The sequence below is a fragment of the Vanacampus margaritifer genome, chromosome 10 (assembly GCF_051991255.1).
Source record: "Vanacampus margaritifer isolate UIUO_Vmar chromosome 10, RoL_Vmar_1.0, whole genome shotgun sequence".
NCBI classification, from domain to species: Eukaryota; Metazoa; Chordata; class Actinopteri; order Syngnathiformes; family Syngnathidae; genus Vanacampus; species Vanacampus margaritifer.
This window is the reverse complement of record NC_135441.1, coordinates 19,658,169-19,684,706: the sequence shown is the minus strand read 5'-3', so window position 1 is coordinate 19,684,706 and position 26,538 is coordinate 19,658,169. Positions and strand designations below refer to the sequence as shown.

The following is a 26,538-nucleotide window of genomic DNA, read 5'->3' as shown; positions in this document are numbered from 1 at the left end:
TTAAGAATCGTTTTAAAGCTTTGTTTTTTTGTAACTCATCAGTTAGAAATACTTTACCTGTATACGCCGTTGGATTCATTTGTGTCAAAACAACAAGCAAGATTGGGAATTGCTCAAATTGTTTTCCCCCCTCATCCATTTATTGTATACCTAAAAGTTGGAATTGTTTTGTAATTCACGCATATATGGGTGTATTAAAACACACGAAGAAACGGTAGCACACACTTAACGGAGTCCTTGTTGTGAAATGTGGCCACGTGTTGTTTTAAAATATTTTTACCTAGAATGAGCTTTTAAATGAAAGAAATCGTTTCGATCCATTCAAATATATTTGGTACCAAACTCCCTTAATGAGCAGGTCTGTAATGACAATAAAAAAAACTGGGGAGTGGTTTTGAAGTTGCGTTCAAGTACAAGATTAAAGAAGGGAGACATTTTATTAAAGACAGATACGATTAATAAATGTATCTCGTTTACTAAAGCAGCCTAAAGAAAAAGGAAAACTATAGAGTAGATTAATTTAAAACCAGTTATTTCTTTGAGTAGGCCTACATTTGTGGTAGCCAAGTGTGAAAAATTACGTCGTATAACTGTTTTGAACTGATTTGTTCAATTTACCTGAAAGCATGCAGCATCACGTCGTTTGTGGTCACCAATCCGGAAAGGATTTTCTTTCGCGTCTCGACCAATGGGAAGCGGTGTTGGGAAGCTGTCATTTATGGCTGCCGTTCACAGGTGATCCACGGCCAACAAACAAAACGTCGAGTAGACAAAATTTATGAATAGGTGCTGAAAACACGAAAAATATAAGAGTGTTATGAGTAAAGGTAAAATAGTAATAATAAATAGTTGACGGAAGTGCAACTACTTTTGAATAGTATTGATGTGTTCATATACAATGTTGAAAAGTAGGATAAATCGTGGATTAAGATCGATACAGTTGATAAAACTATAATTTATTAAAATGTAGTTGAGCCATAGGCTATGTTTGCAAAATAAAAAGTAAAAATGTAGCCTAATATAGAGCGGAATAACTGAAAACATATATTTGATATAAAACGTGTGGTAGCTAACTGAGTATCCTGAAAGCAGCGTGACGTTGTTGACGGCCGCCAATCCGGAAGTGGTTTGCCCTCGGCTCTCGACCAATGGGGAGGTGGCGCTGGGAGGCTGTCAGTCACAGGTAAGCCATGGCAACAAAAAAAAGAAAAAAAGTTGTCTGAAAAGGGCCGGAGTTCGGAGACAGCCCGCGCTGATGGCTCAGCTATGCGGAGGGACAGCATCGCGCCCGCGGATTTAGCAGCGACTTGTTCCCGCGGGGATGCGAGCGAGAACGCGGCACTCAAGCGGAGCTCAAAGTTCATCCACGGATGATCTAACCCACACTTTCCCCAACCGACCCGCCTAATCTCACGCCACTTTTGTTGAAACTTTCGCAATCTGAACATGGCCGTCCGTGGCAACGCGCTCATGCCCTTCTCCATCCAGGCCATCCTGAACAAGAAGGACGACGGCAGACACTTGCCCGATTTGGACGTGTGCTTCTCCAAGACGACGTGCTGGAAAATATTCGGGGACGTGCGCGCAGCCTCCGGGGAGCCGCCCGAGAAAAGCTACGACTCGGACTCTGGGCTCAGCGAGGACAACGACGCCAAGGCGCCGGGGGTCGCGCAGGGTCTGCAGACGGAGAAGGACGCCGGGAACGCGTCGGATGTGCGGGAGGAAAGTCCCCAGGAGGAGACGGACCACGAATCGGCAGCCGTGGACAACACCAAGAGTGACAGTGAGCTCAATAACGCCGCGGGTAAGAGCGCGAATCCTTCAAGTGCACCGAAGCGAACTTCATCATTTTTTTTTTAAGTCTAGACTTATCTTATTAATAAAACCTAAATAGGTGTTGAAGCTGCACAATGACAACCATGACGAGACTACTAGTGTTGCTTAGGCTATGGTTACATTTTTGTTTTTCATTAAAAAAAAAAAAATAGTAACGTTAGTTACGTATAGGTCTACAGATTTTACGCATGGCATTATTACATTAAGGTCCTGCTTAAACTCCTCCAAATTTATAGCCTATACATTATTGGCCTATACAATAAATAAATAAATGCCGTTAAAAATGTACTATATGACTATTTGGATGTCCAGCAAATAGACTCCAGCCTATGCATTAATAACGTTCTGATCGACGTCGTGCGTATTTATTTACAAAAACGTGTCCACCTTTAAGGTCTACGTAAAGAATAGCTATACTACGTGAAGTTATCTTTACACCGATGGCAAATGTAAGTGTTGCGGCAGTACAGAGTAAAACGCTTACTGGCTGGCTGCTCCCCAAAAGTGTTATTTTCAACGACTTTTTGATAATAATAAAAAAAAAAAGAGAGAGAGAGGAAGGTGACAGTGTGACGAAGAATTTTCGTACAGAGTCTATATGGATGTAAGGGTTATGTTAAGAGATTCAGGGACACCTATATGCATTCAAAACGCCCCCAACTATATATACATTCAAACCACCCCTATCATTACCCAAAAAAAAAAGATTAATGGATATTGGTTATATGTGTGTACTACTACGTCAGGTTTTACGCATGAAGCCTGTATTGAAGAGGTTCAGAGTTCCCTATGGGCTACATCCAAAACAATCAGATGCGTTTTTGTGTATAAATCACTCAAACCCATTTATTGTTTTTTTCTCTCTTTCAAATTTTGGTGGATTATTTGGTAAACCTTACATCGTGTGTCCTACAGGCGTCAGGAGTTTTAATAGTCCTGCTATGTTATGCTACGTATGTTAATCAAGTTAACAATTTGATTTGAAAGTTAATTGAATAACAATTACGTCCGTTAACTCATTTCAAGATGTAAACTTATAGCGTGTATGTCAGTGCCACGTTTGGAGTAGCCTAGCCTATATGACCATTTATCTGATTTAAATATAAAACAACAACAAAACCCTTATATTTTTTTGGGAGGTATTCTATTATTTAAGACCACAAGAATATTATTTAAAATTCAGTTCAGCGTATGAGGGATTTCTCCCAACCAGTGGGCTAATCCAAAATATAATAACAGTAGATTAATCATAGAAAATACACTTCTCGTAAAATGATTCATGTTTCTTTAACTCATTCACTGCCATTGACAGCTATAGACGTCAAAAATTCATTTGAACTATTTCTATTAGTTTGACTTTTTTTTTCCACTTTTGTTAACAAGAGTATGAAAACCTAGAAAAAAATGTATTGAACATTTAGAACAGATATAAAATTTGTGATTAATCATGACTATTAAAGTCATGTGATCAATTACAATTACAAAATTTAATCGTCTGACGCCCCTATTTTTTTTTATAATATTTTCTTTTTTGTTTAATTACTTAATTATTTAAACTCAAGGTTAATCACAAATTTTATATCTGTTCTATATGTACAAAACATTTTTTTCTAGGTTTTCATACTCTTGTTAACAGAAGTGTGGAAAAAAATGTGAAACTAATAGAAATAGTTCAAATGAATTTTTGACGTCTATAGCCGTCAATGGCAGTGAATGAGTTAAGTATGAAACAAATTCTGATGTATACAAGTAGCCTATTCTTGTAGCCATGGATATACATCATACATTTTTTAGAATAGCCTGATTGTAAAAATGTTATTGATCATCACTATTGGCAAATGACTTTCAGATGTATTTTCTTTTACATGTAGCTACTTTCAGCTGATTTATTTATTTTTTGGGGGGAAACCCTGAAAAACGTGAGACACTAAATAGAATAGAATAGAATTTGTGCCTTTAAGGTTGGGATTCCCAAACTGCAACACTCGCGTTAACTAGACCAAATAAAGTACTTAAATGCTAGAGAATAAAAAATGCACATGGAAATTAGCATAAATAAGTAATCGCATTGAGCTTCAGGGTCATAGAGGAAAGGTAGCATGCACTTCTCAAAAGTGCATTGGTTTTCACCTATACAAAAAAAAAGTGGGTAGTGTTGAAATATATTTCAATGACATATTACAAATTCTTTTGTCTACCACTCGAGCACAGCCTGGTGTCACTTTTTGTGTCTCACTAAAGTAAATAAGGCGTGTCTTCTTCCTGTTTCTTGAATGCATTTTAGTTTGCACTGCATTTTGTCAGAAAATCCACAGAAATTGGAGTTTATGTCACATTTAATACCCCCCCCCCCATACACCACATGCCTTCTTAACAGTTAGCTTTATCCTTAAATACGACGGTGCCTTGAGTTGAGTTACCTGACGTTAGTTTTTCAAGATTCAAGCTGCTGTTCTGCTGATTCTTTTGCTTTGACTTGGGAGCAAAATTTTTAAACACAAGCGCCGTTGTGGTCTTGAACTCAACTTTTTTAATGCCACTACCTGCAGGTGAAGTTTTGTGTCAAACTAAACATAAACAAAAAGCAACCGCATACTGTAGCTTTGCATTATTTAAGTCTTTGGCTTAATCCTAAAAACAATGCAAAAATGCCATAAACTGGTTTGAAGCCTCCAAGCAACATTTATTTGACAAAAAACAATAAAGCAACATATAGACAGGTAACATATATTCTTTACCCTCTGTGAAGAACGACTAATATCACTGCTTACTGAGGAGATGTGATCGTGCACTCGGTCTCCAGATTCTAAAAAACAGTATATACATAATTTGGGTAATTTTTTTGTCATTTTGTATAAAACAACCCGAAAAATTGGGTTATGTCCCAAAAAAAAAAGAGAGGCCAGATTGACCTAAATAATTGGATTATTTTTGTCCCAATTTTTTGGGGAGTGATTCTCATGTTCACACATATGGACGATTTTAAGTCGTCAAATAAACTACACTCCAAAACAATTGGGTCAAAAATAACCCAATTTCAGGTCAAAAGGGGACCACCCCCCAATTTGACTCAACTTTTTGGGTTATTGGGTTATTCATTTCACTCAAAAAGTTGGGTGAAGTGAAAAACCCATAAAACAACTAAAAGTTTATTAATTTTTGGTACACAATAACCCCCAAAATTGCATTGTTTCAGGTTATTAATTTGAAGCAATTTTATTGGGTCAAGTGAATAACCCAAAAAGTTGTGTCAAATTGACCCAAGTGGAAGTTGGTCCTTTATTTTATTTCTTTTTTTTACTTATAGGTTGTTTTGGACCCAAGTGTTTTTACAGTGCATGTACATCTGTACACTGGGCTGGACTGGCATAAAAGCAAAAACCGACCCTGGCATTTTGACTTAGGCCTACTTAGTTCTGCCACTGATGTTTATGATGATGTTTCAGTTTGCCGTCGATATTTGAAATAGATGAATGGACTGGACTAAATTGTGGGCCAGTCTCTTGGGGTAAAATGTAGGAAAAAAGCACTGCATCAACCCCAAAAGAGATTGGCCCACCGGGCATCTGCCCCATCACACCAGATGACTAGTCCAGCCCTGTCTGTACAGCATGTTTGTATCATACTGCCCCCTTGTGGCTATGGGGCGCACACCAGAAGGCGAAGCACAACGTCTATTGAGTTACAAAAAGGCGGGCAAAAAAAACGGATTGAAGTCTTATTTCAGCTGGAATGGAATGTCATTTTCATTTAATTCAAATGGGAAATATTTTTTCGCGGATGTGTTTTCAACGAAACCTTCCCTAAAGTATGACATCCGTGTGACATCTCGCAGACTGCGGCTGCACGGTGGACGAGAAGAGCGCCGAGCAGCAGCCCAAGGCAAGGAAGAAGCGCTCCCGGGCGGCCTTCTCGCACGCGCAGGTCTTCGAGCTGGAGCGCCGCTTCAACCACCAGCGGTACCTCTCCGGACCCGAGCGCGCCGACCTGGCCGCCTCCCTCAAGCTGACAGAGACTCAAGTCAAGATCTGGTTCCAGAACCGGCGCTACAAGACCAAGCGTCGCCAGATGGCCGCCGATCTGATGGCGTCCACGCCGGCCGCCAAGAAGGTGGCGGTGAAGGTTCTGGTGCGAGACGATCAGAGACAGTACGGCCCCGGGGAGGTGCTGCGGCCTCCGCTGCTCTCCCTGCAGCCTTCCTACTACTACCCGTACGCGTACTGCCTCCCCGCGTGGACACTGTCATGTACGGGGAACCCGTGAAAACACAGAGGACTCTATTTATTTGCGGACATTTTTTGGTGGGGGGGACATAAGGAACTGAACAGCCCCTTTTTTTTTTCTCCAAACCGAAGTGGAAGGTAATTACGGGACCTAATTGGACATTTGTTGGTTTATATTTACATCCTACCTCTGCAGTGATTGACAGTTTAAAAAAATATATTTTCATTAAGTTTACCCCCTACTCCTATTTCTGTCTTAATTTCTCGCTGTCTTTATTAAGGTAAGATATTTCAGCACTTTTTTGGGGGGAAGCATTTACATGGAGGACAAAAAAAATACGCAGCGAAAAGAAACGCCTCTTTAAAATGTAACGTGTGCTTTTTCTTGTGTTTTGAAAAAAATATTAAAACATATCAGTTTATTATCATTTGGGTGCATTTTCGTTTTGAGGCTTTATTTGGTGCCTGTTGGAATCGAATCTGAAGGAAATAAAAAAAAAAAAGTCAAAACAGGCATTGTATTACAATCTGGCATCCCGAAAATGAGAAAATGAGCACTGAATGAAAACAAAATACATACATAAAAAAAAAAAATTGACATTGCGAAGTGGCTGCCATTTTATTTTTAGATTAGGTTCACAAATTACTGGTAGTTAAAAAGTGAATCTTGATCTGGATGCAAAAACAATCACTAAAATGTTGCCATGCAGTGCTTATTATAGGATTATTGAATAATAGTCACAATTTAGTTTAAAATCGAGTTGGAATAAAAAACTAAAAAAACTAATGATGTTTCATGCTACTTTATTTTAAGTGTTGTGTTGTCCTGTTGTGAGGTTTAAGATATCCCATATTATTGCTAATAAAAATCCAATGCCAACGTCATTGTAATGTTTTGCGTATACAAGTTTATGCGTAACGTTCTCCAACAAGTCCTCCAAAATTTCTCTCAATTATTAAATGTAACTCTTAAAAATACGTTTTTGCTATAACTATTTGGTCACTATTCACAATGGCGGTCTTTATAGCCTCGTTTTTAACTTTTCTTTGACAATTTCGGCAGGACCAGTTACATTTGTTCATCGCTCACGCAGCATAGAAATAAACAAAGGTTGTATTTCTGGAGGAAAATGTTGTTTAAAAGAATTCTCTTCAATTTGAAAGGCAGAAATCATGACCAAAGAAATTGTTCTTCTTCTTCCGCTTCTTCATCTTTTTCATCATCTTCTTCTTCTTTCTTCCTCTTCTTTTTCTTCTTGATCTTCATCTTCTTCATCTTCTCCATCTCTTCTCCATCTCATCTTCATCTTCTTCATCATCATCTTCTTCTTCTTCAATAAAAATGCACCCAATTCTCCAAATTAAAAACAGCATTTGTTCTTTTGCGAACCATCTGATTTTCTGTCATACAAAGTTCAACTCTATAAACACCGACAAGATGGACGTGTGTTGTGAGGATTAATGCAAGTGTTTGCTGTGGGATGTTGTGGTTTTGATTCGTCAAATATGACACAGCATCTAAAAATAAACCTCCATTTTGAACATTCAAACGAGTGACACTTACAATCAAAACAAACCTGGTCTGAAAATGATCTATTTCGACCCATTTCCTGATGATATTTAACAAGATTCGACTTTTTGTCATCTTGCTGAATCTTGTCATCAAGCACTTGTCATAAAGCAAATATAGGACAACAACACAGGCCTCATATTTGTCAGGTTAATTCATCCGTTTTGGGCCACAGAATGACAGTTATGCATGTTCTGTATTGAATATATACCCTATACTTTTTTTTAAATTTATTTTTTTTAAATACCTCATGGTTTTAAAAGGTTTGAATAACACCTATTATGCTCCACACATTCCACATATTCTCAATCTGTCAACTTTTATCCTTTTGAGATTTTGTAGAAAATCATTCTACAACCCGAGAGATGCAAGTTGCAGAATCATCCTCAAACTTCATCCTGATTGGAGAAGAAAAGTGCAGACACACACTCTTTTTTTTAATTTATGAATGGCCGCCAGCCAATCACAATGCACATATAGACAAAACAAACAAACATTCAAACTCAATTTTACACTTACAATTTAGAAGACAGTATTTGACTAACCTAACACACATTTTTGCAATGTAGGAGAGAAACCAACTCCAACCAACAAGGCTAGAGCGGTCGAGCCTATTGAACCCTGAACCGCAGAACTGTGAGGCAGATGTGTTGCCCTGTACAGTATATGATACAATAAAATCACGGTTGATGTAGATTGTTAAATGTTCATACACTTGTCTATTCTTGTAATTAGTAAGAGGTAGGTAAAAAGTTAACCATAAAATGAAAATACAACATAGAGCTCTACTGGACAGCAAGAAAAAGAGGCAGAGAAGGTCTCCAACGTTTGTTGACGACAGAGAGCCGAGAGAATTTATGCCTGTAAGTATTGTATGCTCTATTTATATGTGTTGCTGCTCCATATGTTCTAAACTAGAAGTTAAAAAAAAAGGGTTTTAATTAACGCAACATCTATGCTAATTTCCCTTTGTCTGTCTATTTTATATGATGCTAGCATAAATCCATAACACTTTTTCTTTTTTAGATTAAATGATATGGGTTGGTTGAACATTCTGGTATTTCAATATGCCATGTTTAATTTTCTTTTGCATTATGTGTCAGTTTTCTTCAACTGGGAGTGATAAATATCATTTCTTAGTAGCGAGCGACAACAGCGGCTAGGAAATACTCTAGAAAGTGTACTTTAATTAGTTTAAAAGTGTGTTTTAAGAAAGTGGAAAGCATTACTAATAAAAAAAAAACGTGATGGGTAACATTATTAACAGCTCTTATGGGCTCTCTATATCACGGAATTAAACCTATTACAGGTGGGTTTGGAACGTCACATCGCGATAAACTGGGTGCAGGAGCGTTTTACATAAAACAGCCAAAACGCTCAAAAACGTCGAAGGATACATCACAGTATATATTTGGCGTTCACAATAATATATAAAACGCGAAGAACGTCAGAAAATACTCTTCTTTTTCTATTTTCATGCAGCTTTTTTCGATTCAGGTTGGTCTTTGTTACCATAGTAACGTAGCACCGCGTCACACTGCGGACGCTACCATTCTGTAGAGTCGCTGCTGTGATTACGCTTCTCAAGCGCTTCCACGCGGTTCTGACGATAGCCATAGACACAACTCTCTATCTGAGCGCTCTTGTGTGCGTTTTAATACTCGGTGTTTGTATTTTTTGAATGGAAAAAATGTTTTTCATCAGTTTATGTGTTTGAGTGGACCGAGCCGAGCCTGGCGTCCAAGTTGGTACAGTCAAAATGGCGCCTGCTTGCTTATTCGACGCTGTGCTAATCCGTCAGTGATTATTAGCCGGCTAGTGTGGATTTTAATTCTCGTTTCGTGGTATCTCTTCGCTCGGAGGGGGGGTCTCGCTATCAGACACTGGCCGAGCACACGGCGGCGTCATGTCGGACTCGGAGGAGGACAGCCAGGACCGACAGCTTAAAATTGTGGTCATCGGCGACGGCGCTTGCGGGAAGGTGAGCGTCACTACACGAACACTTCACTGCACTTGACAATAATAACGTCAAATTTGTCTACACGCCATGGACGTGTTAATGTTGCCACGTAAGTGCACGAGTCTAATGTGTATCGCGCTCCTCGGGGCTCTGCGCCCGACTCTGCAGTGGCTCTTTTGGTCACCATGACGACAGACGCTAAATGAGCTGTTAGCTTGACAAGTAGAATGGGACGTGACGCAACGCAACGTTATTAACGAGGAAGCTGTTATTTACAGAGGACCCTTGAACTGTAACGCACTGTTTGTTAGGTTCGCACGTGCTATTCGGTGAAACTCCAATACTAGATGTTTACACAAATCTGCCTTTACAGCTGCAAGTTCCCCCATTCTGGGACTAATTAACGTTATCTCTTACTATTAAATTTCCACAAACGGTGTATAATGTATCGCTTTTGCCTGTGACTAGCATACAAACCAAGCAGACTGTTAGTCAAACGACATTTCATCACATTTTGAAATCAAAATAACCCTCACAAACAAAATTTCAACGATCCAAAGGCTAATGCTTTTCAATGAGGAAGACCGCCATTTTAACTCAATGTGATTTTATTTACAAAACATGTAAAGGCGACATACAACATTTAAAGGAATACTCCTATAAGATATACAGAAAACAGAATTTAAGACATTTAAAAGCATAGTGGAGAAATAAAAAGTTGTTTACTAATATTACTAATATAACATTCAGTGCAAGAATATGATTTTGGAAACATTGATTATAGAAATGCTCTAAAAGACCCAAATCATAGGTACAGTATGAAAAATGCTGGGTTTAAAACCATGTACGCTTCCGCCTAACTTGAGTTCTATTGGCAACTTATTCCATTTGCGTGCAGCATAGCAGCTAAATGCTGATGCACCATGTTTGCTTTGAACTCTGGGTTCCATTAATTGCCCTGAGCTTTACGTCCATGTCCTAGTATACTCTTTGTCTTCACTAGTGTTACTAGTGACGCAAAACTATGCAGCAGTTGACATCTGCGTGCTACTAGTACTATTAGTAAAGCGCTAGACGTTAACTAGTAGAATTTTATGTCACTACTAGTACTAGCTGAATAATAGGTCATGTACAGAAGGCTATTGCGCAAAAGTGTATGCAAATATCACTCTTAGGTTTGTTTTAGGACTGCCGTAATGATCATATATATTTAGGCACTAAGTTGAACAAAGGTTGCAACGATTAACCTAATATTCTTTTCTAATAATATATCTAATAATCATTTCATATTGATCAAAGACGATACATTTCATTGTGTACTATAACCATGTGTACTACTGATGTTAGCTAATTTTATGTAGCCTAGCATCACTAGTTAGAATTTATTGTAATGCAATCACTTTGTTAAACAAAAAAAGTAAGAAAACAAGCATAATAAGAACATACACAAGCCATACACATTTAAAGTTACAGGTATCAATACTAGTCTAGTGAGGATGCCCACCCCAAAGTGGAGAAAAATTATTCCTGTACCTACGTGTGGACGTTAATGCAGAAAAATAAATCATTATCGAATAGTGAATGAAGATCAGACTTGGTGACAATATGATTATGGGAGTTGGACATGGTTAAAAAATTAATTAAAAAAAGCATACTTTATCCAGATCATCGCCGAAATGGATTGATATATATATTCAATTACTTTTTGAAACATAATTGGTAGTTCCTTCATGTTTCATTCCTCTCTGAAGCTTTGTACTTGCTGTGTCATGTTAGTTAAAACAACTGCTGTGAAAAAAAGAAAGACGTTTTTATTTTATTTTATTTACAGTACTGTAAATGGGATTAATATCAATACTGGACAATTATACTTAAGTTCCAGCTCATTTTAGCAGAAGTGTCGTTTACATTGAGCTACTTCAGGCTGGCACGGCAACGTTGCATTTCATTGCTTTAGCGTGTCATCGACTCTTAAGTTACACTATATAAGCTCTTTTTCCTTGACGATAAATTACTGGTTATTGCAGAGTTTTAAACTCACCACATGTTGGGAAGCTAACATCACTATTAGCAACTTCATGCACAAGTCTGCCAATTACGGACGACCGCAAGCACGAGCTGCCCGTAACTCTTCCGTGTTGTATAATTATATCGTTTTTAATCTAATACGGGTTTCCCAAAGCCTTTGACCAACTTTATAGCATGCGACTTCGACTTTAAATCTATTTTATTTGCCCTGAATAATGTTCTCCGTTTCCAAAATATTGGACCACAGAGGTGTTTAAATTTGGAGGCTTTGCCCAAAACAAAAGAATGTTAACGTTCGACTCGAATGGTCGCAATTGTGGAAGAAAATGAATGGTCATCATTCTAAAAAGCCTCCATTTTTCTTGTTTTTCTTTTCGGGAGGGTACTGGAAGGGTGCGGTGTTAAGAACACACCGGCGTCAGTTCCCAGCAGATACGCTACATTAAGACCCCCACCCCCGCTGCCAGGTGTCAGCTCATCACTGACTTACCTGCTTGTGTGTCGGGCTCAGAAAACACCAACCCCGTTTGGATTCGGGACCGCTGACTGACATCTTGAACGCCCCCCCGCACCCCCCCTCCTCTTATTAATGTCAATTTTACCCTGCAAATTGCAATCGGATCGGTTTATTTTGGACGCCATTCTCCGGCGGTATTTTGCCTTGCGGTCGGATCGTCCATTCAGAAAACGAGCGAGATGTGGGAAGGCTTGTCCATCTAAGCGGGATGTTTTTGAACATTTGTGGACTCTCGCGTGGAGCCAGAGCCTTAATACGTCGGGCTTAACTTACACACAAGTCTATTTTTCCACCTGAGTGCTCAGGTTTTCTTCAATATTTGCTGTTCCCTTTAGAAAGGAGCCAGCTGTGGATGCGGGGTTAAACATGAGGGGTTCAAGTATTTAGAGTGGAACCTCCAGAGTCGCATGTCTCAAAGCTGGTCAAATATGGACTCAAATTTGGGGGAATTTTTTTTTGAAATACTACAAGAACAGTCATAATGTTGGTATTGATTATTTATTGATGAATCGGATCAAACTGTGTTTTCATTTTTTTCCCTTTATTAAGAAAACAGGACATTATTTCAAATTGGCAGTGAAGAAAATGCACAAATGTAAATGAATTAGGATTCAGTTCCGGGAAATTCTACGCTCGCATTCACCGACTCCCACATCACTCACCAGACCAGATCCCACCTTTTAAACATATTTATGCTCAAAAGTCACACATAATACAGCGTGGTCGTAAGGATTTACATTGTTGAGTAATGCAAAATCAATTTTGATCAGATTATTTGGTTAATCGATGGCGTGATCTGTAACATCGCAATGCAATTTTAAAATTGCAGTTTTTAGTCAGCTGGTGGACTTTTTTTTGAATTTATATATCTGTACTATATATGTATATTTATTAATATAGTGTCTAGATAAGTTCAGTGCAATACACATGGTTACAAATCAATGTTTCATGAAACATGGAAAGTTTGTTTGCAGCATAACAGCTAAATGCCGTCTCGCCTTGTTTGCTTTGAAACCTGCAATATTGTTGCAATCTGATTTATGATTTACTAAGTTATGTTTTACCGCCACACATGTTAAGTAGAATTTTGAGAAGTTGTTATAATTGAACGCTTAAAAGACTGCAAGTACTCTCATTTAAGTAGATGAACTCATTTTCATTTGCCTTTATTTTAGCTTTATTAAGTTTAACCAAAACATTTTTTACAAATCAGATTTTATTGTAAAATGCATTTATTGCTTATGTTTGAAGAGGAACTTGAAAAAAAATGGCAATTCAAACCTAATTCCCATTCCCTTCGCCCTTCCAGAACTCTCAGCCCGATCCAGCATTGACTTTTCAGAACAAATAAAACACATTTATTAACCACATTTGACGCCAATTTGTTTGCTGTTGTGTTCGACCTTTGCGGTATTCACAAAATATTCACACTTTTGCGTCTTCACAGTTGAGAGAGCATGAAGAGTTGCATCGCATGATTGTCTTTGCTGCGTTGTTTTTCTTTGCTCTGCAAGTTTCTTATTACAGTGGAACCTCCCCCCCATTTCCCGGCATTGGGATCACTGGTGACCCTGTGCTGGAGTGTCAGGATTACGCCAGCGTTCAAATTCTCTCTTCCAATTGTACGCTAGGAAAAAAAAAAAACAAACTACAAAGGGTCTCCGTTTAAAGGAGGAAAGCCAAGCTACTGGGACGCCAAGACAAATGTCCGAGCAGGCCAGCGCGAGCATGAGGGATTCATTTTTGCTGTCCGGGCTCGTTATTCCGGTGTTGCGGCTGATTGTTTGGGCTACCTAAATGAGCCGGAGTCTCTTTGTTGCTGTCATTATTCAGTCACTCTTGAGGCCGCGACAAGCTGAGAATGAAACAATCTGGAGGTCAATAAACGTCCGGAGGAATTAAGTTGGCGGCACGGTGGATGAGTGGTTAGCCCGTCAGCCTCACGGCTTTGAGGGTGGTGGTTCAAATCCGTGCTCCGGATTTCCTGTGTGGAGTTTTTCGCTGGATTATTCCAACATAAAAAAATATATATGCATAGTAGGTTCATTAACTCATTCACTGCCATTGATGGCTATAGATGTCAAAAATTCATTTAAACTATTTCTAGTACTTTAACATTTTTCCACTTTTGTTAACAAGAGTATGAAAATCTAGAAAAAAATATTGTACATTTAGAACAGATATACGATTTGTGATTAATTGTTAGTTAACTATTGTTAAGTCATGCGATTAATTACAATTAAAAATTTTAACCTCTTTTCGCGATTAAAAAAAGATTAAAAAAAAGATTTTAAAAATTTAGAGGCGTTAGGCGATTAACAGTTTTTTTCCCATTTAACACAGTTTTTTTTATACATAAAAACATTACAAAACTAGACTAAGTGCAATTTCATCAGAAATTGTGTGGGAATGCTGAAAACTGAAAGCTAAATGCTAATTGACGAATGCTAAGCTGAATGCTGAGATGCTAAGATAAATTATGGGAAAATTACGAAGTATTAATTGTAGTTGAAAGATAAATGAATAAAAAGAACACTTGAAGGGAGGCGTGAATTTTTTTAAGCAAGCTGAAATGTGAATGGTGTAAATCGGAAGTATTATGTGGGAGTTTTTTTTTCCGGAAAAAAAGTGAGGAGAATAAAAATCACAATAATATATGTGGGAATGCTTCCAGCACGATAAGATAAAGATAATAACATATTACTCTCACCCTCCCAAAAATATCAGCCAATTTTTTTTATTTTTGCAGATTTTTCTTTGCTGTAGTTAACCAAATACTATTGGACAAAATATAGAACATGAAATTGTTTTAATGTTTTACAACGGTCAAGTGTTCTCCTGTAATTTATATCTTTACTGTAAGCATTAAGGGACTAAAAATAATAAGTTAATTAATTCATTATACTTGTCTTTCAGCTAATTAATCGGTTATCAGATTTTTATTCTGCTAGATATCGGAACTCAATTATCCAGTATATTTAACATTGTTTATTGATTTTTTTTAAATTCAAGTTGACAGCTGACTGCATGTGCAACAACAAAAACACAGCAGAAGAAGGCATTTTTAATTTATTTTATTATTTTTTTTAATTATTATTAATTTTGGTATTATAGCATGGGCGTTTGCCAGAAGAATGGTTTCGGAGTTGTCGTCCTTTTACTTTATCACTGAGAATTTTGAGTGACAGTTTCTGAGAGGTATTGATTGAACAATATGTTATGACTGTGGTTGTAAAAGTGCACTGCATCCTACTGAGCGCGGCTTGTAATATTTTGAGTGTCACGTAGCTCAAATTCAATCTAGTCGCCAGAATATTAGAAACCCCCTCCCACGGCGCAGTTGAATTCCTTGAAAATGTATTTGCTGCCACATGAGTGCTCAGGTGCTGCGCTGACATTGAAGCAAGCTAATAGACATCCAATGCTTCCTGTTTTCATCCCGCCACACATCCATCAAGATGAATTCAAGTTGGCCGCGTCAACGCCGAGCCGTCTCCCCGGCCCGCAGACGTTCTATTTTCTTCCTCCCCCAACGGTGACAGTGATGGAGGTTTCCTAATTTGTGGCAATTATTTGGTTTGCCGTCCGGGGACATGACACACACGCACATATATAATATGCTTCGTACCCACACCTGTTTTTGTCGTTCCCACTTGACGGTTTCATCCGCTCGGCGTCCCCTCACTTGACGGCTTTTTAACAAGTCTGCGAAAAGGATTTAAAAATAAAGCGGACGTCACGCTTTGTTGCACTTTCTTAAGGCTTACGGCCGCATGGCAGATGCACGGAGGAAAATGACTTGATATGATGAATTTCATTAGACTAGTGGTTTATAAGGAAAATCAGAGGGGAATGCAAACATGGTTTTCCAATTTCAGGGTCAGGACCCAAAATTGGTTGCAAAGCAGGATTACACAAAAACGAGTTTTAGCAAACTTTTGGGATATTTGGACATGTTTTAATGGAAGAATACTTTAAATTCGACATATTTTTTTGATCTCACCTCTTTTGTTTACTTGTGCCAATGTTTCAATTACATTTGTGTGCAGCATAACAGCTAAATGTTGCTTCACCATGTTTGCTTTGAAACCTTGGCTCAACTAATTGACCCATATTGTTGTTGTTTTTTCTGTTAAAGGTGATAAGGTAGTTTGGGATTTTTTTGGGTCATGATTTTTGAGTGGGCCCACACCCCTCTATCCCACTAGAATAGATCTTCCCCTGCCCCTAAGCAGACCACATTTAAAACCAAAGCAAAAGTAATCGGGAATAACATGACAATTTTGAAAACAGTGTTGCTGTTTATTTGAGGATCTTCGTTAATCAATAATGTGATATGTTCACAAATCACACCTGGACATAGACAGCAGAAATGGAGGATTATTATTTTTTGCTTCTTAGACTAAAATATCTTAATTAATAAAACATTAAAAAGAGAAGCGTTGTTCCTGTTTTAGTTAATAATAATAATAATAATAATAATAATAATGATCCTGAACATTATTATTATTATTATTATTATTATTATTATTATTATTATTATTACAATAATAATAGTAAAATTGAAAAAAATTAAATAATAATAATAATTATTATTATTATTTTTATCCCAAACATTATTAGTTATTATTATTATTATTATTAGTAGTAGTAGTAGTAGTAGTATTTGTAAGTAGTTTGTTTGCGTATCAAGAAAAGCTCTATAAATCAAATTTAGTATTTGTCAGTTGTGTCACCCCCATGGGTGATGTGGTTGTCCCATTACCCCGACTTTTTTAACACCCAATAGGGTTGCAGGTCGGGTCAAAAGTTATTATCTATGATGAGGGCCACTAGAAAGTGGCCATAGTTTGATTTCAGTAAAATGTTTTTGTTTTGACTTACAATAATATTGCATGTAATATTACTATTATATATATTAACAGACCTCTTATATTACATTATATAAATTTTTTTGAGGTGGTGTAAAAAGTGTGCCAACCACTGAGATAAACCATTGAAAAATTTATCCCCATCAAGATGCTTTGAGTTGGCCTCACAGACCGTCGCCATGTGCTACTCTGTTTCCAATTTTGCCGTCTTCTTAATGAGAACATTACGTTACTTTGGGGGGGGATTCATTACTTTCCGACGCAATTGACGCATGGAAGTATCATGGCAGCGACGTTTACACCGTTTCAAAAACCCAAAAATCAATTTTCATTCATATCAGGAGCATAACGGATTTTTAATGTTTTTTGCGCAAGCAATGAGAGTTTCTCCGAATTCGAAAAAGAAACGTGATGTCTTCCAGTGACATGTTGTTGCTCCCTGCTGACTGCGGCGTGTCTCCTTTTTGCCGCTGTGTTCCAGACTTCACTCGCCACCAGATTTGCTCAGGAGGCCTTTGGGAAGCAGTACAAACAAACCATCGGCCTGGATTTCTTTCTGAAGAGAATAAGCCTTCCAGGTGAGACACCTAACAACAATCATCTGGGAGTGCTCGGAGTCGCACCCTCGCTCGGGGACCGAGTGGGCACATGTGTTGCGCACACGTTGGGTACATTTATCACTGTGATAATTTTTAAGCTGGTGCTAAAAAAAACAAACTCCCAAGTTGCAGCCAAAGAATTACTATCACCAGAGGTGCTAAATCCAAGTCTAGACAGTAAAAACCCTGCCACAGTTTAGCTTTAGCCCCACGTCCTAGCTAGCTAGGTCCCTAGCTAGCTCCCATGGTGCTCAATTACCTGCTAGCGAGCTAGCTAGCTAGGTAGCATCAGGGGTTAAAGCCAAACCGTGGCAGGGTTTTTACTTTCAGGTGCTAGCTAGCTCCTTAGCTAACACCTATGGTGCTCGTTTACCTGCTAGGGAACTAGCTAGCTAGCACCTGAAAGTAAAAACCCTGCAACAGTTTGACTTTAACCCCTGATGCTATCTAGCTAGCTAGCTAGCTCCCTAGCAGGTAAACGAGCACCAGTATGAGTCAACTCTTGAGTAGTCAACGATACCAAGTACCGATACTACAATTACTTTTAATACATTTAATTCCAAACCCCCCCAAAAAAGACAAATCATTTTAAAGAGAAACCTATATATCCCAATATAATTCAATAATATAGGATTTTTCCTTAAAATTGAATAAAATTAATGGAAATGTTCTATTCTTCGAATTTTGAACTTCAAGTTCCTGATCGTAAATTGGCCACGAGGGGATATCAGTATTGGACGTTGTCGTGAGGCCTGATATTGTCCCGATATGATACCTGATATTGGTACTAATACTTACCCATCCATAATCAAAAGTATCAGTATTATCGGTACTTTGTATCGGTGACTACTCAAGAGATGAGTACTCGTACTGGTATCAGTCTGAAAAAAAAGTGGTATTGAACATTCCTATCAGAAAGAAAGGTTTTGGTTCACAGTTTTTTTTGTCATTGTGTTAAAGGAAATTTTATATATCAAAAGCGCTCCAGGTATCGGTATTTGGTATCGGTGCATAGTCAAAGAGTTGAGCACTTGTGCTGGTATCGGTCTGATAAAAAAGTGGTTTAGAAAATCATTATCGAAAAAAAAAATGTAAAAAGAGAGACAGAAACTGGGGGTTAAGTGAGGATCTTTTTTTTAAACCTGACTGATTGTCACCAGACAGAAGATATTATGCTGTAATTGTTGATCCTTGGAGTATTTTGACCAAAGTCACATTTTAGTAAGATACCTGGAAACTGTTTTCATTTGTGGATAAATTGCGCAGTGTCTCCTTTAAAAAAAAAAAAAAAAAAAAAAATCGAGCAAATCAAGAGGAAGACCAGCACCCTGGAACGGATTGCGTTTGACCTTAGAGGTTCCACTGTATTTCATATTTATATTTCCCATCATTTCTTTGGACCGCTCCGTATTTTCGTGTCCCAGCGTTTCTGGCCAGAACTTGGGCTTAATTCTTCCCATCAAGCCATCCCGAGCTGAATGTGTCTTTTCTGGTGGCGCCTCATTGTAGCGCGTCTGCCACTTCTCAGACTTATTCGCTGTGAAAGCTCTTCCCTCCAGAGCAAACAGTCCACAAGGCCGGCGGACAGCTCACATCCCGGCCCGGGCCAGCCTCACTCATAATCCTGCGGGCACGGCGCAGAGTAAATACGCCAACAGTTTTATGTTCCTATCGTGGATCCCCAAGTTCAACCGATCTTCGCGCCGTGCCATGTAAAACAGTCGCGTTCCTATTTGTTTATGCCGAGCCTGCTGAATACAACTGCGCTCTGTGGGCTCATTAGATCTTTAAAGTAAAACCTTTATTGACCCGTTCTATATTTAGACATTTTAACATGACTTGCAGCCATGTGAAAGCGCTTTTTTTTTTTTTGCGTCTAAAATGTCACTTTTTAGCCAAGCCTGCAAAGTGTCTGTATTCTTTCATTACTAATAAAACATGAAGTAAAGTCGTGCGCACAAAAGTAGAGTTTTATGCTGATTTGCGAGTTGGACGAAGGATTGTGTTTTGATTGTGTGTCAGTTTCGGCTTATGAGACTTTGGAGAACCGAACCCCCAAAAATGCTGCGGTAGAACCCGAATGAAAAGAGCCGACTAAACACCATTTTGGCTCAGCTGGACTTAATATGAACTCCGACGTAATCCCCCCGGCAACCCTTGTTGTGCGCGTCTTATTGAACCGGCAACTTCATGTCAACGCCGCGCACATTTATCCGTATCAATGGAGCAGCAACAACACTGGCTCAACACTCGAGTCGTTAAAGGGCCCATTTTCTGGGGAATTGGGTGTTGATGAGCTGAGGAAGAGGAGGAGGGCGGCTCGGCGAGCTGGGTGGTCCCGGACTTCGTTAGGACCATCGGCCGGCCTTTTGGTTGGAGCGCTCGTCCGGGTCTCGGCGGAGCCGTAACCATCTTTTTGCCGCAGTGTTTGTGTGCGTGCGTGCGGGTGGGAGGGTCGAGGGTTAGCCTTTAAGCCCCCTCGCCATGAAGGCCCAGCTTGTCAAATTTAATGTACATTTTCCGAGGCAAGGGAAGGTGAGGTGAGTCGAGGCCGACTGGCACATAACAGTCTCCCCTGTGAGGGGATTTTAGAACAATACTTTCAAGACCAGATGTGAAAGAAGGGGAATGAGGCTGGAATTTTAAAAGCCTCTTTTACATGCTAATCTGGTGAAAAAGGACATTACAGTAGATACAGCCATTATCCGTATCCGGGACTTTTTATATCGAACCAAGTTGAGTATTGCTGTAAAGGTATGACATCATGCAATCAGTTAATTAGATGACGCTACGTGTGACGTACTCGTCGGACATCAACGCAACATGACGAAAAACTTTGCTTTTGAGCAAACATTTGGAAACAAGTCTCAAAGTGGACCTTTTTTGAAATGGCTTTAAATTTTTGCCCTAATCATACTCGAAATCTCTCAAATGTGTGAGACTTAAAAAAAAAAAGAAAAAGTTTTATGATTGATTGAAATGTTTGCTAAAAACAATGGCTGATCGATTCGAGAAAGTAATCTAATTGCGATTTCTTTCCCCTCCTCCTAGTTTATTTTATTTTATTTATTTACATTATCTATCTATCTATCTATCTATCTATCTATCTATCTATCTATCTATCTATCTATCTATCTATCTATCTATCTATCTATCTATCTATCTATCTATCTATCTATCTATCTATCTATCTATCTATCTATCTATCTTATAGCTAGCTAGCTAGCTATCTTTTAATCTGCATTTGGTGCACATTTGTTTAGTAAGTTCTATCACCGGGTTCGAGTGCTTTCAGTGTTTATTCAGGATCGTCCGTAAAGAATCCTTTCTGTTTTTACTGGATTTGTTGTCTCGAAAACCTCCAAAAAGTGGTGACGATTTCCTCATCCGTGCGCATTTTTCTACGACCTTTTTGGAGGTTTATCTGCGGGCCCTGCGAGGTTTCATAAGCAGAAAAAAATGCCAGCGGCGTTGAGTCAGTGTGAACCTTTTGGAAGACAAATAAAGCGAGTGTCCGAGCGCGGGCGGCGGATTGGGCGGGGATGGTGCGCGCCCCGCCGCCAAAGAGCAGTTATTCATCGCCCTCCTCAATGTAGCTTTACATTGACACTGTATAGTCTAGATGTAGTGACTGTGAACCTCAACGTTTCCTCTCTTCGCCTTCAAAATAAGGAGGGGGGTGGGAGGGGGGAGTCGCCCAGCCGTGTCCGCAGCTCCACTCGGACCCGGCACCCAGGCCCCTTAACACCAGTATAAACTCTTCGCTGTCTGGTCCTCTCATCCGCCTTCTTCTGACCACCCCTTTCATTTTCCAGAGGAAGAAAATATTTATTTGGTTTTTGGCTTTTTTGTGCCCGTCCTTCTCTCTTTCATTCAGCCTGTCTTTCCCTTTCCACTGACATGAGGACAAGAGTCCTCTTTTCCTTCTATTTTCTGTTTAATTATTGCCATTTTCCTTAACAGCACATAATTCTCTTCACCTTCCTGACTTGGCAGCAGCGGAATATGACACACATGGCACAATGCAAACAGCTCTTTTTACAGCTGAAGAATTCTGGGATGTCTTTGCAAGAGCTCTCCGCTTAAATGACAAACCCTTGGTTTATTTCCCCCCGTCATTTCTGTCAAGAAAATGAACTTTCAGCACTCATCCAAACCCAGCAGCCATCTATTTTGAGCTTTCTTACACCAGTACACCTCCACACCACTAGCTGTCAAAAGTAATCGATTAATCGACAAGTAATCGATTATCAAATTCAACGGCAACTATTTTAATAATCGCGCAAACGTTTGGAGCCAATAAGAAATTGTCCTTATCCTCTGATTACAGCATATCAACAGTAATTGTTCACTGATTTCTGAAGTCCTTCATGAAAGAAGACTAATTATGTTTTATAATTAATCAAAATAAGACATTTGCACAAATCTGTTTTTACTTTGGAAAACACTGACCGAACAACCGATCGCTATTTTTTAATCACTATAACAAATATGGAGTACGAATTAAACACTAATCACTGGTTGATAAACAGTAATCACGGGAAAAATGCATTTGTATTTTGTAATACAATTTAATGCAAAATTAACTCATTCACTCCCAGCCAGTTTCACTGAAGCAACCACCTTCGCTCCCGGCTGTTTTACTGGATAATGACTGATTTTGCAATGACCACAGAATATTGTGTTCTATTGCTCTAAAACATGAAACCTACCAAAATAAAGATTATAGTCTCTTCTTTCATTAGGAAAAAAAGTACATTTGTATATTTTCCGTTTCACAGCAATTAGCATTAGAATATAGCCAATTTTCATCATTATTTACAAACTTGTTGAAAACACTGGCAAAAAGAGCTTGTTGCAACATGGCCCTGGGTGATCTCTTATACTCTGCTGCCACCTGTTGGCCGTTTTTTGTAATAACTACCGTTGCTTTACGCAACCTCTTCAGGTCAGTTTTTGGGAGTGAAGGACAAAGTATTAAAAAACGTATTTATGCGTTTTTGGGTTTGAATGAGTTCATATGAATCAGATCAGTCGATTAATCGAATGAATAATTGATAATCGGTTCTAAAAATATTTGATATAATATACTGTATGTTATGTCATGCTATATTTCTCTTCTAGGCAATCTGAATGTGACCCTGCAGGTGTGGGACATCGGAGGTCAGACGTTAGGAGGGAAAATGCTGGATAAATACGTGTACGGAGCTCACGTAAGTCACCCTACCACACACGTGCAACTATGCCAACACTTTTTATACCGCTAAGTCGGGATGGGCGAGTACAGATACCAGGTATCGTATCAAGCCAATCGAATCCATAATCGAATCCAATCGGCCACATCTTCTGGTTTAAAGGCTGCATCGTCTTTCCCCAATGTAATAGCCAATTTCGGGGAATAAGCTAAGCACTCGTCACTGCGGTGGGACAGTAATAGGAAGAACAGGAAGGATTAGTTTTGATCCGCGTCGGTGACTCCGCTGGCGCTTATTATTACAGTCTCGTCAGACCTCCTGGCTGGAGCCATATGATAATAAACTCAAGCCATCCACTGACATATGAACTGATGGTGAATGCAGCCGGCCGCTAGAAGCTCACAATTTGTGTCAAAGTGATGAGGCCATGGAGGAATTGGGGCTCTTCTGGTTGCAATTCTCAACTAATATTTCAGGTTTTTTTGTTCTGTTGAAGAATTAAACAGATAATGACACATGTGCTTGACGTCGCTAAGGGGCATGCTCCTTGTCAGTTATTCCACTGGGCCGACAATTTTCAACTGATACTTCCCCTCAATTACAAATATAACAACTCAATTGTTTTTTATTTCAATCAAATTCAATAAATTTGAGGTATCTTACATCCATGATTTACATCATCACGTGTACTGGAGAACAATTTGAAAAAAAATCTGTTGGGTAAAAATATTATGCTGATTAAACCAAAATTGGCATGCTGATTTCAAAATTGCATTTTTTTCCCCCCAGCACATCTTTTTTTCTTCTTCAGATAAGCAAAATTCCACTGATTAGCTGTAGTAAGACTGTAGTAAGAGGAGTAGATTACGATTAGACTCACTCATCTACAGCTGAGTGCTCCGGCAACGACCAATCACAGATCACCTGTTTTCTGAAGCCGCGTTGTGATTGGTTGTTACCTGAGCGACATCGATGTCATCTTCAGTCAACAGCAAGTAGCAAAATGGCCGCCCCCGGAGATGGATGAAAACGGCTACTAACACAATATCAACCAAAATACTATATTTAGACGAGTGGGGCTGCATAGAATATATTGCCACAATTTTTTTTTTGGGGGGTGGGGGGGGGTTGTCTTTCCTTTTAAGACCCTAAAAAATAAAAAGCGCTCCACTGGTGTGTACATTATATACTTGTTGTGCATTAGTGCATCATCACAAGTTGTCATGCTGGTTTAATGCCAGCGCTGCGTGGAACTTTCCCTCCTATTGTTCCGCCCTGCGCATCCTGTAATCAATCATGTTGCGTCTGGAAGGACGTCGTGAGCTGTCGACAGCGACCACGCAGATTGCGACAGTGCGTGTCTGCCGAACAATCGCCCCTTCAGTCACGCTGCACAGTACGGTAATAGTAGAAACATTCGCCTTGCTCTGATGTGGAGATAACGTAACCTGCATTTCACCGGCCCCCTAATCAGCTTGCGAACGTCACATGACCAAACTCAGAAAACAGGTGATTGGTCATTACCTGAGCACTGAGCAACTGTGATGTTATTTCCAGTTGACAGCAAAGTGACAAAATGGCCGCCCTATTTTGCTGCTTAGTTCATATTCTGCAAAAGTAGAATTAATCGGGATGACGTGTTTAGACTAATGAGGCCGCATAGAACTTGTAAAAAAATATAAATTTTTTTAGGTTTGACTGCATACCACTTTTTCAATATATTTTGAGTGTATTTCACATGTTTCAAACCCAAAACATATACATGTATTTTTTAATACTTGGTCCTGCACTCCCCAAAACGTATTTTTTTCGTAGAATTAATCGGAATGCCATGTTTAGACTAGTGAGACAGCATAGAACTTGTAAAAAAATTTTTTTTTTAGGTTTGACTGCATACCACTTTTTCAATATATTTATAGTAGTAAATAGTTTAACTCATTCAAACCCAAAACATATAAATCGTTTTTTTTAATACTTTGTCCTGCACTCCCCAAAACATATATATATATATATTTTTTGGTGTTTTTTTTAATGCTAGAGCATACAGAAGGTTTTGATACAGCTTCTGACATGAAGAGGTCACTTACAGCAATGGTAGTTATTACAAAAAAAGGCCAGCAGGTAGCAGCAGAGTATAAGAGATCAGCCAAGGCCATGTTGCAACAAGCTCTTTTTTTCCAGTGGTTTCAACAGGTATGTGAATAATGATGAAACTTAGCTATATTTCATAGAATGAATGAAAACAATTATTTGATTCATTGGCAAATAAAAAATTCAACATGGTCAAAAAATTTTTTTTCCAGAAGCAAAAGCTTTTCTATTCGAATGCTAATTGCTGCAAAACAGAAACAGATACAAACGTACTTTTTTTTCCTGATGAGAGAAGAGACTCTAATCTTTCCTTTGGTAGGTTCCATGTTTTTATGGCAATAGAACGGAATATTACAAAATCAGTCAAAATCCAGTAAAACAGCCAAGCGAGCGATGGGGGTTGCTTCAGTGAAACTGGCTGGGAGTAATGAATATATATATATATATATATATATATATATATATATATATATATATATATATGTATATGTGTATATGTATATGTGTATATGTATATGTATGTATGTATATGTATATGTATGTATATATATATATATATATATATATATATATATATATATATATATATATATACTATACAATATATGTATATATATATATATATATATATATATATATATATATATATATACATTTAATTCAGTGATTCTTATGTGCACCGCTAGTAAGAGCCCATATACAACTAGTGGTACTCGACAGACCACACTTGTATGAGTTTGTATTCTGTTCTGCTCTTCTCCATCCAGGGGGTTCTCCTCGTGTATGACATCACTAATTACCAGAGCTTTGAGAATCTGGAGGATTGGTTCGGCATGGTGAAAAAGGCCAACGAGGAGTCCGACGTCCAGCCTGTTGTCTCTCTGGTTGGAAACAAAAGTGAGTGTCACGCATGCAGAATCACGCAAAAAAAATTCGGATGAGGGAGTGTTTGATGCTAGCAGACAGATCTCGCGTGATATGTCTGTCGATAAGAAGGTAGCTCGGGTTCGGAGCTATGGGAGTGTTGATATTTGTGAACTCTGGGGAGTCACCGACGATGATTTAGCATCCGCGGACCATCAGGACCATCTTGAGCGCTTATCTCTGTCACCCCCGTCTAACGGTCAGATGCCTCTTCACCAACCTTCCTCCCTCCCCGAGCCGTCCTGTTCTCGAATCCTCGATTCAGGCACGGTTGACGTTAACCAGACGGCCGGGCTGCTATCTCCGAAATAATGAGTAATAATGATGACATCCCATTGGACGGATGCGTTGCCTTGGGTAGCGCCTGTGTTATTGTCAAGTGTCAGCGTGTGCGTGAGCGTCCACCTTGTTGGAGCGTGATGAACAGTTAGCAGGCTAGCGTCTGCGCACCGGGAGCTCTCTAATGTTAACGTATGGAGGTCGCAGGTCACATTTTAAGTCTCCTCCACAGAACACATTCTCGTCTTCACTTGACTTTCCTAAAAGCGGCTTTGGAAGCGGGCGCCGCTTGTATTTAGACTGTAATATTGAAGTACGTACACGCCCCCCTTCTAATGGCTCTCTTGCTTGGAATACCCCCTTGTGTGTTTTCTGACCAAAAAAAGAAAACTGCAATCCCACACAGATTGCCCCACTAGGAGCCATCAATCACCTTGTGGATCTC

At 39.0% G+C, this 26,538-nt stretch overlaps 2 protein-coding genes across 3 annotated transcripts in view; both read left to right on the top strand.

The window, feature by feature from the left end:
• Positions 1–1,420: 1,420 nt before the first annotated feature.
• nkx3-2 (NK3 homeobox 2) lies at positions 1,421–6,361 on the top strand. The gene is made up of 2 exons (XM_077578240.1): positions 1,421–1,804; positions 5,672–6,361. The coding sequence occupies exons 1-2, from the start codon at positions 1,447–1,449 to the stop codon at positions 6,097–6,099; spliced, it is 786 nt and encodes a 261-aa protein (XP_077434366.1). The 5' UTR covers positions 1,421–1,446; the 3' UTR covers positions 6,100–6,361.
• A 2,961-nt stretch (positions 6,362–9,322) lies between these two features.
• Positions 9,323–26,538, top strand: part of rab28 (RAB28, member RAS oncogene family) — a 36,543-nt gene continuing 19,327 nt past the window's right edge. The window contains exons 1-4 of one of the 2 annotated variants that reach the window (XM_077577999.1): positions 9,323–9,610; positions 17,487–17,583; positions 22,729–22,817; positions 25,658–25,787. In XM_077577999.1, coding sequence (XP_077434125.1) covers positions 9,536–9,610; positions 17,487–17,583; positions 22,729–22,817; positions 25,658–25,787 — 391 coding nt within the window. In that variant the 5' untranslated portion in view covers positions 9,323–9,535. The remainder of the gene's footprint in view (positions 9,611–17,486; positions 17,584–22,728; positions 22,818–25,657; positions 25,788–26,538) is intronic. The other variant, XM_077578001.1, reaches the window with a different exon arrangement.

Bases quoted from the DNA above. Each gene is read 5' to 3' on its own strand.
- nkx3-2 (XM_077578240.1), top strand. From the start codon at position 1,447: ATGGCCGTCCGTGGCAACGCGCTCATGCCCTTCTCCATCCAGGCCATC. The intron at 1,805-5,671 runs GTAAGAGCGCGA...GACATCTCGCAG, and splicing joins TGAGCTCAATAACGCCGCGG to ACTGCGGCTGCACGGTGGAC.